At 33.1% G+C, this 10,000-nt stretch overlaps 1 protein-coding gene across 1 annotated transcript in view; it reads right to left on the bottom strand.

The window, feature by feature from the left end:
* The window catches only part of LOC125042999, an 11,132-nt gene continuing 1,132 nt past the window's right edge, over positions 1–10,000 (bottom strand). The window contains exon 2 of the mRNA XM_047638919.1: positions 1–3,633. Coding sequence (XP_047494875.1) covers positions 2,839–3,609 — 771 coding nt within the window. The 5' untranslated portion in view covers positions 3,610–3,633 and the 3' untranslated portion in view covers positions 1–2,838. The remainder of the gene's footprint in view (positions 3,634–10,000) is intronic.

Below are 10,000 nucleotides of genomic sequence, written 5' to 3'. Positions count from 1 at the left end.
TACAAATGACAAATTTATTAATCAAAGTGCATACACAAACAGGTGGTAGTTTTGTACTAGTAACCTGACCTCTAATGTCAGTGTTGAAAAATACCAATATGGAGAAGTTTATTAATGCATGAAGTTCAGAGCACAACAGAGCTGTTTGATGATGGATCTCAATCTGCTTTATACAATTTTTTTCAACAAATGTGAAATAGACATTAAACATAATTTGTAAAAAATTATGCTGCTCTTTTTTCTTTCAACAAGGTTTACCCTGATGAACAATTAATGCCTCTAAAAAAACTGAAATTCACCATAAAACTGATGATTAACACAGTATTATACTTAATCATTCTCAAATAGGTAATCATTGTCTGTACAGACTGACACACAGGATATAATATTGAATATTACTACATATGCTGGTGATATTCATCTTGACAAGATACACTCTTTCAAAAGACATCAGCATAAGCCAATTTAAATTCAACAATTTCCTGCAGAGCCACTGATTTACACCTGCAAGTTCTTTTTTAAGGTGAAGTTTGACTGGCCAACAGTTAGTCATTGATAATGAGGGGGAGGGATATTCACTTACTGAATGTTCAACTATAATATACAAGACATTGTTAATTAATCTCTCTCTGTCTCTCTCAATTAACGAAGGTATTATTAGACATACATGCACAAGTACAGTAATTCTTAGCATACTGTATGCTATGGTTGATAAGGGCAGAACAGAGATGACTATTACACAGTATATAAATAAAAGTGTGAGAGGAGAGGAGACGAGAGGAGAGAGGTGGGGCCAGTCATATTACCTTACCCGTGACAGTGGATCATCTATAAAGGTATGAATTACCAAAAGTTGTACTATCAGAGTAGCAAGTTATTTTCATTCAAGTATTAATTTTACAGGAGTACTGCTTGGCCTTTTCATAGTCAAAATTAACGAACACAGTTGGTATTACTGTCAGTTACTAAATACATAATTTCTACATCATGAGCATAGTTTAAATTTTTTAGTTCTTCACTATTTCTTAGTTATGAAAACAATTTCTATGCTGATAACACAAAGGTTTAAAAGTCTAATTTTAAAAGAAATCCAACAGCAAGTTGATGCAATAAGTAAATGATTCACAATGTTTGTACTAGACTGAACTGAGGTTTCTCAAGACGGGAACATGCAAGTTAGTTCTTTGGTTAGTACCTACCAATAACATACTAACAAACATGAAAGCACAAGAGACTAAACTAAAGCAGAGAGAAAAAAATGGGGTGGGAGAGAAGAATAGTAAATGAAAAAAAAACAAGCATCCATTTTGAAAAAAAAATAAATAATAATAATAATTTAAAAAAAAAAAAAAAATCTTACATTCCATGGATACAACTGAATCCAGATGGCGGCTTTGGTATTACATTTTCAAGCCAAACAAAAAGAAAAATTCACGTCCCGAAGTAAATAAATAAGAAATGGTAGTTACAACTCGTATCCATCTATCACATTCATACCAGTAGTAGTTAGTACTTCCAAGTGGTTATTTACTATAAAAAAAAAAAAAACTTTCACATTTGAGCAATGTTGATAACATTTAAGGCTTGGTTTCAATCAACAGAATCATTGCAAGCCCTGTTAATACAAATCATGGGTGTAAAACATATAACATTGCAACACAATATGTCCAGTTCAATAAAATTACACATCTGAATCCTAGTAGATAGGATTGTATAGCTTGGAATGATATAGAGCTGAAAAAATATCTATCAACAGATGCTGGCTACATCTCATATTGCTCCACTCCTAAAAAACAAAATAATAATAATAATAATAATAATAATAATAATAATAATAATAATAATAATAATAATAATAATAATAATAATACATTCACATTATAGTTTCCAACTTTCTGTTAAAAAAAATAAAATAAAAAAGACACAAGTGGCAGCACTCTCCATAAACAGGTTATGTGCCCTGGTACCACTCCTCTTACAACTAATGCAAGGTATAGGCTCACTCGCAGTGAATTAAAAAGGAAATAAACCACAGCTAAAAGTAAGACTGGCACAAAATAAAATTACCATTTCATCGTTAAAGGTCTTTCAACATCCTGCTGATGTTTACTGAAAAGGGGTTGACGATGCAACACAGAGGAATAGATTTTAAGTCTGAAGCCACACTTCACAAGTATAGAGTGAATGAATCATATGCTTACAACTTTAATGGAGCACAATACTTAATGATTTATTTTTTCTCTCACTACATTCACAAATACAGCTGGTGGAGTGCGGCTGGAAGTTAAAAATATCTTACACCACAAAACATAAATATTAGATAAGGAACTACTAACAATTTTAAAAGTAACAAGTATAAATAGCTGAATCAAGACTAGGATACAGATATACATGGGGTCTTATTGTTACAACTGAAAAATTAAACAACATTACTACCAATAATAAACACAATGTTAGGCAATAAAAATCATTAACTAAAAGTATGTATTTTTTCATACATTTCAGTAACTTTTAACAAACACATTACGTAGTTCATGTATTGCACTTAATTGTAACATCTAGCATTTAAACATAGAAATGCAAGTATCTGGCCTTTGCTTGGAATGAAGAAAACAGAATGTATTTAAAATGAACTTTCTGTAGAATGTAGCAATTCATAATCGGAAAAAAGAATTGCAACCTCTACAAAAATATTATCTAATTCACTTCCACACATGAATATATAAAACTGATAATTATTTAAAAAATAAAAAAGAGTAAAAAGAAAACCCTGATTCAAACTGGCCAAACACACCCACAGACCATGGCTATTACTTCGAAAGAACACCCCCTCACACTTCAATGCCCTGTGGCAGATGTTTGGCTGTATTGCTGTGGGACCTGACTTGCATTGTGTTCCCCAGTGTCCTCTGAGGAAATGGACTGGCTAGGCCCTTCCCCCAACTGCCTGTTGTTGGACACTAGGCCCATTGCCTGAGTTAGCCACTGCGCTGCATATAGCCCATCATAAACATGACGGACCAAATGTTGTGTCAGGACGGGCGTGGATGTGAACTCGAGTCCACATGCTCCGCACTGCTTTGGGGTAGTTATGCCAGTGCTCTCTTGTGAATTCTCTGGAAGACCACTATTACTACAATTCAACACTACATTATCTGAAGCTTGTTCATCATGTTCCTGTTGGCTTGTAGCCCTGTGTCTGCTGAGTCTTCTGTGTGCACGGGTCCTCGTCTTGCTACTGGGAGGTGACAGACTGAGTGCTTGCACTGCCTGTGACAACAATGCATCAGCTGATTGAGGGAGTGGAGGAACACGTGGTAGACCTACCTCAGCTGGACACTGGCTAGTGGACGAGAATGCGGCCAGGCAACCTGCTGCACCCCCAGCCATATCACCTGCTGGGCCACCCATCCAAGTATTGCACTTTCTTATTGCCACAGCTTCATCCTTTGCCTTGACTCTCTCTGGCAATCCTCTCTTGTTGACCTTGCTTTGCTGGTTAACATCTGGCCCTCTTGCACAATCCCTCTGTTGTTTTACACTTCTCTTAGTGCTTGACTCCACCTGCAGGCCCACAGCAGTGTTTGTAACATCTATCAGGGGAGACATCTTTTCACCTTATCATGTCATAATCTGAAGAAAAGGAGAAAATATATATAAGAAACAATATATACATGTTGACAGACATTCTCTATCAGTAATGAGTATAAAAACATTCTGACCAAAAATTTATCATTTATTTTGAAATCTATAGACAGTAAGACAGGAGATGATGTAAAATAAACAAGGTAACAAAATAACAAAAAGAATAAAATGAAAGAAGGAAAAACTAGCTTTTCCTCTCTCAATATGAATTTCATCTGCTCACCTCTTGCCTTCTATCCCTCTTCCCCGTTCATAATAAACATGATAATAATATGACTACTAATGATAATAATAAAGAAAACAAAAACTACATAAACATATCTACATCACGACATTTCTATGATATATGGTCATATCTGATTCAGAATGCAAGTGTTTACATATTTTGCCTCATGGTTATGCAAAAAAGAACAACAGGAAGGTTGTGTTGATTCATCTGCCAATACTGTCTCAGAGAAGTTTACAGTGACTTTTCCTTTTAATCAATTACCCGGAGTTGCAGGCAGCAGAGGAAACTGCACAATACAAAAGGCGTTTGTCTACTTTATATCTTTCTGTGTGTCTGCACCACGAAGATGAGAAATCGGTCAATACCACCACCCCTTTGAGTGATGGTGATGATGATGACGATGATAAATAGTAATAATAAATAGTAATAGTAATAAATAGTAATGGTAATAAATAGTAATGGTAATAAATAGTAACAGTAATAAATAGTAATAGTAGTAGTAATAGTAATTATAAACAGTAATAACAATAACAAATAGTAATAGTAATACATAGTAATTGTAATAAAAAGCAATAATAACAAATAGTAGAAATAATAATAAGTATTAATAATAATAAACAGTAATAATTACAATGAGTAAAAACAATTATAATAAATATAAATAATTATAATAAACTGTAATAATTATAATAATACATAATAATAATAAATCTTAATAACAATAAATATCAATTATAATTATGAAGAGCAATCATATTAATAAATAGTAATCACAACAATAAATAGTAATAATGATAAACAGTAATAATAATAAATAGTAATAACAATAAACAGTAATAATAATAAATAGTAATAATAATAAATAGTAATAATAATAATAACTAAATAAACATTGATCATAATAACAATACAAACGAACAGTAATAAATCGTAATGGTAAGAGTAATAAATGGTGGTGAAGGTAGAGGTTCAGTTATGGTGGTAATAGTTGTGGTGGTAGTGAACTTTATGAAAAAATGGAGTTAAAAATCACTTCAAAAAATAATAATAACAAAACCATAACACACAGCTGTTAATCACTACTGCTGCATATACCAGTCCAAAAGCATTATTCATGCTATCAAATACTAGTGTTTGAAAATTTCTGCTGAAGGAACTAAGAGTGACCCTATTCTATATTTCTGTTCCAATCTCTGACTGTTGTGTTCTGGACAACAAAGTATTTTTGTGTATGCATCTAAGGCAAACTGATTGAGATTAAAAAATAAAAAAGTGTGTGTGTATGTATATATATATATATATATATATATATATATATATATATATATATATTATATACATATACATACATAAACATATACAGATACATATACATATACAGATATATACATATATACGTATGTATATATATATATATATATATATATATATATATATATATATATATATATATATATATACATATATACATATACATATATATACATATGTATACATATACATATGTATACATATACATATATATACATATATACATATATATACATAGATACATATATATATACATATATATACATATATACACATATACACACATATATATATACATGTATATATACATAAATATATTTAAGCTTCTTGGAAGCAATGTGGTACCTACTTCTCACTTTCAATCTATTCTAAAAGCTGGAGTATTCTCCATAAAGTGTTTTGGAAACAAATCTTACAAAAATGTGCAAATTTCCTGGTTTAAAAGAATAGCCAAGTGAGGTGGTAGTTCATTCTTGGAATTAATGTATTCTGTACACTAAATTATTATCAACAAAATTAAGGCATAAATAAAGAAAAGAGGGCCCACCAACTCTTTCTCCTTCATATAACAAAGAAATTAGCAATAATTGCAAAGCTATGATGTAAACCTACATATTGTGAATTGTTGCCAAACACCAAAATATTTTCTACAAAAAAAAGAAGGTTTTCATCAAAATATGCTAAGAAGCACTTATATGTCAGACATCTGCCCATGGATTGTAAAGAGTTATATTGGTGATGCTTCACTGCTTGCACGTGGCCCAAAATACAGGCATTAATCTTACTTTAGAAGATTGTAGGCTGGGCACACAAGAACACTCGTGTGTAGTGACAAGATTCGTTTCCTTCCCTTTGTAATGTTATTTTCTCTTTTTCTGCAAAAATATATTTAGCTTTTTTGCATTTTCCCAATATCTATATTTGTCATTTGATTTGTTTTATCCAGATGATAATAATTCCTTGCACAGACTCCATATCATCTCCCTAGGTTGTTCATATCTCAGTGCAATAATAATAACAATAAGTAACATTGCTATTTCTTTTCTTGTTTTCTTTTTTTTCTGTAGTACTCCCTGTACCAATCATGGAAGGCAGGATACTGAGCATGGAAATTGCATTTTCCCTGGAGCCTACACTCTTTCAGTCATGCCTCACTGATGGTACACTCCACACTCATTTATCAATGGAAATAATGCAATGGTCCCTTCCTAAATGCTAAATATGCCTAATCACCCTCCATGAGCTTTGTGCACTGCTCATGGTGAGTCATTCTCATCACCCTGGCTTTTAGCAAAAATTCTCATGATGGCAAGTCCCTGTCACCCCAGCCCTCAGCCAAATTTTCCCTAATCAGTAGCCATGCTGACTATCTGTAGCATCTATTTACCTGTAAAAGTGGACCATAATGTGCATAAGATTGGCAGGAAGGGTGAATTCTGAAGGTGGTTTACTAGAGGCCAGTAGTAGTTTTCTTAATATTTATCATTTTAATAAAGTAATACCATGAAGAGGTTTTGATCACCAGAATACTGAGTACTCAAGGTATAATATCACATCTAATCACTTTGTAAATATCAAACTCGGTAAGCATTTGAGCAATACTCTGGATATGGAGCAGATGATTGAGGTGCTTGATATGTTCTTTATCATCAACAAAAAGTATAATAATAATCATAACCAATAATAATCATAACCAATGTGCAACTACCACTCCAACCAATAGCAGTATGGCATTATCAGAATGGCAAAAGGCAGTGCCCACAACCTATGAGACTCTTTGGATATGCTATCCAAGAACATTTGAAGGAAAAGAGAGTCGACAACAATCAGTATCTAACATTTCACCCAGATCTTAAAATTTCCCAAGCATTATTCTGACAATGGCAGGAATACTTAGAGTATATCCCACATGGTGACAACGTTGTATATTTGTCATCTCTGGTATTTGCTGACTTGTATTTCCTATTAAACACTGCATAATAAAGGTGAAATGTGGTATATTGTAAGTGTTGGTAAAATGGCCTTTTCCAAGGATGTGCCTTTTTTTGAAATTTCATTTGGATAACAAATTTCATCAGCCTCCATTTTCTTAACCATGCCCACTGTGAGTTTACTTGTTTAATTGTTTTTACACATTGACGGCTACACTTGTACTAAGTCACCAATGAGCCAATTCCGAGTACTGCCTGTCTCTCCTGTTTACCCTTTTCTTTGATTTATGAAATATTTCACATTATCTTATTTTGCTGTTACTAATGTTTATAACATTATATTAATTATAACGTTTATAATAAAAATAACAACATCAATATTCATGGAATTAGTAAAAAATACGTTTTTCCCGCCAATTCAAGGAAAGGTGAAATCAGGTAAGGTCAGAAGGTCTACTAATGGACTCCTTTCTGGCTAAGCACTAGCAGAACCATCTATGTGCAGAGACATTTCACAAATATATAAAAAATGAGCACAGTATTTTCCCCATTTTTTTATTCATTTTCCCCAGTGGCACTGGGTTAATGAAAAGGGCTATATTCTTCTCTTTTAAAAGAATCAATCAAAAAAACATTTACAGTACACTCCAAGGTTAAAATCTTTTTCAAATTCAAATATAAGAATTGAATTTCATTCCCAATTTTCACTTCAAGACATCCTCTGAATAACAAGAAATTTTAACATGAAAACATGTTATTTTCAGTTGATGTGTAAGAGACATCAAGTAAAGTATATGCTGAATGCTAGTTCATCTTCAGCAAAAATAATTCATTATAACATAGAATATAAGAACTACTGTTCAGTCCCCCATTGGCAATGAGGTAGGCTTTGATCCCAAATCAGATAAGAATTACAACCAACATTATATGTCACTGTCTCTTCTTGTTTACTGGACTCAAAAACATCAATTACAATCAAGCAAAATTACAGGACATCTTTTGAACACTCCAGTTAGTCTCCCTACTGTGTTCTCTGAGGCCAAAAATATTACACCACACAGACAATACTTTGCCAAGATAAAGCTTGGAGAGCTCACTGTAGATTTCAATTAAGGAAATAACTCCACACTACTTACCACCATCATACTGTCATTTGCAACATATTGATTTTAGTCATTCACTCATAGTCAGACAAACTTCAAACATCTTTAATGGAGAGTTTCTTGGAATAGTTAGATCTGAAGTTCCAGCATCTCACACCCATCAGCCAATTACCGCACACTGTCTCATGTCACATAGCCAAATATTGTCATGCTGCCTCACAATGCAACTAGTTACTGTCAAACTGCCTGCCATTGCAGACAATTGCTACTGAGCATTGCAGCCAATTACTGTTGAGATATCTTTGCATCAGAGTTATTAAGAAAAAACAGGGTCCACTGCTACCCCAGTGGAGGTCTGCTTTTCCAGACCACTACCAAATAGGTGAGGTTTCTGAATATGAGTAATTGTCAGCTGTGCATCTGCATTCCTCATGTTTTTCCTTATAAAAGTATGAAAAGTAAAGGGATTTTAGGATTTAATGAATTTTAAGGTATTTTTGTATTTATGCAGCATTTATGTATTTATTCATTTAACAATGACCAAATACATAAATACTGCATAATCTAACCCCTCCATACCTCCTTGCCCTCCTTCCTATCTGGTCTTGTATTGTTCCTACTGCTATCTATTGGCTAAAACAACTATAACTGCACAAATGCTACAATGTACAGACAACCCTAAATGTAGACTACACATCGTGAGGAAACTACTGACAGAAAATTCAATACATTTCAGGATGCACACTGATTCTAGAAATTGACTTAATATAATTATTTGGGTAATTCTCCAGAATAGAACTATGAAATATAGAAAAGCTAAGGAGACAGTAATACATAAAAGCAAACAAGTAAAAGAAATGATCTGCAGAACATTTAGATAATGTCACAATCAGTCACTTATGTCATATATCGAAGTACAGAGTCAAGACCAGCCATGCAGTAGCCCCTAAACTTTATTGTTTAGCTGAGACATTAACTTTCAGCATATATATCATGGCAAGATGCCTAGCATTTTATCATGAAATAAGGAACTAGTCTGGGCTCTATCTACAAAAGTGAAGTTTGTTGTCTTTAGCCAAAACATGAAGGACATATTTACAGCATAGCTTGATGTGGTTCTATCCTGGGAAATGACCAGTGCTTATTTATGATCAACAGATATAAAGAGCTCTCTTTTCTAATTTACCAAAGCAAATGTATTGATAACATGCAGCGCACCCTACAAAGCACATCACTGAATTCCTCTACACATTTTCTGTGAGCTAAATTTAAGGTAGCTAAAGCAAGGATATGAAAATCCATGCTATCAATTTAAATAGCATTCTAAAATGCATTCTGGGTAACCTTCTTCCAGTACCATATCCAAAAGCTTTGGCAAAAATTTAACATCCTCTTCTCTTCTCTCCAGGAGGGTCTGCAATCTATAAAAAGTTGCCAGTAAAATATTAACTTACTGACGAGAGCTGGCACAATACTATAATCTGAGCGTATTAATTGTAACTACACAGAGTGACTTCCATAAGTGCTTTATCACCAAAGAGTCAGTTATTAGTAGAACCTACGTCACCTGTTTGGCCTTTTCCTCGGCTTTTTGGAAAGAATCTTTTATATTATTTTATAACTTTTACTGGTATTGGTATCTGAATAACATTAAAAAAAAAAACTGAATAATAAGAATGACAGTATCGGTACCTATAGCATTATACAAAATCAGGCGTGGTTAATAGGGCTAACACATCGACCCCTTGGTGGCTGAGAAAAAAATACAGTAGACAGTATAT

The sequence above is a fragment of the Penaeus chinensis genome, chromosome 33 (genome assembly GCF_019202785.1).
Source record: "Penaeus chinensis breed Huanghai No. 1 chromosome 33, ASM1920278v2, whole genome shotgun sequence".
NCBI classification, from domain to species: Eukaryota; Metazoa; Arthropoda; class Malacostraca; order Decapoda; family Penaeidae; genus Penaeus; species Penaeus chinensis.
This window is presented reverse-complemented; position numbering and strand designations above follow the sequence as displayed.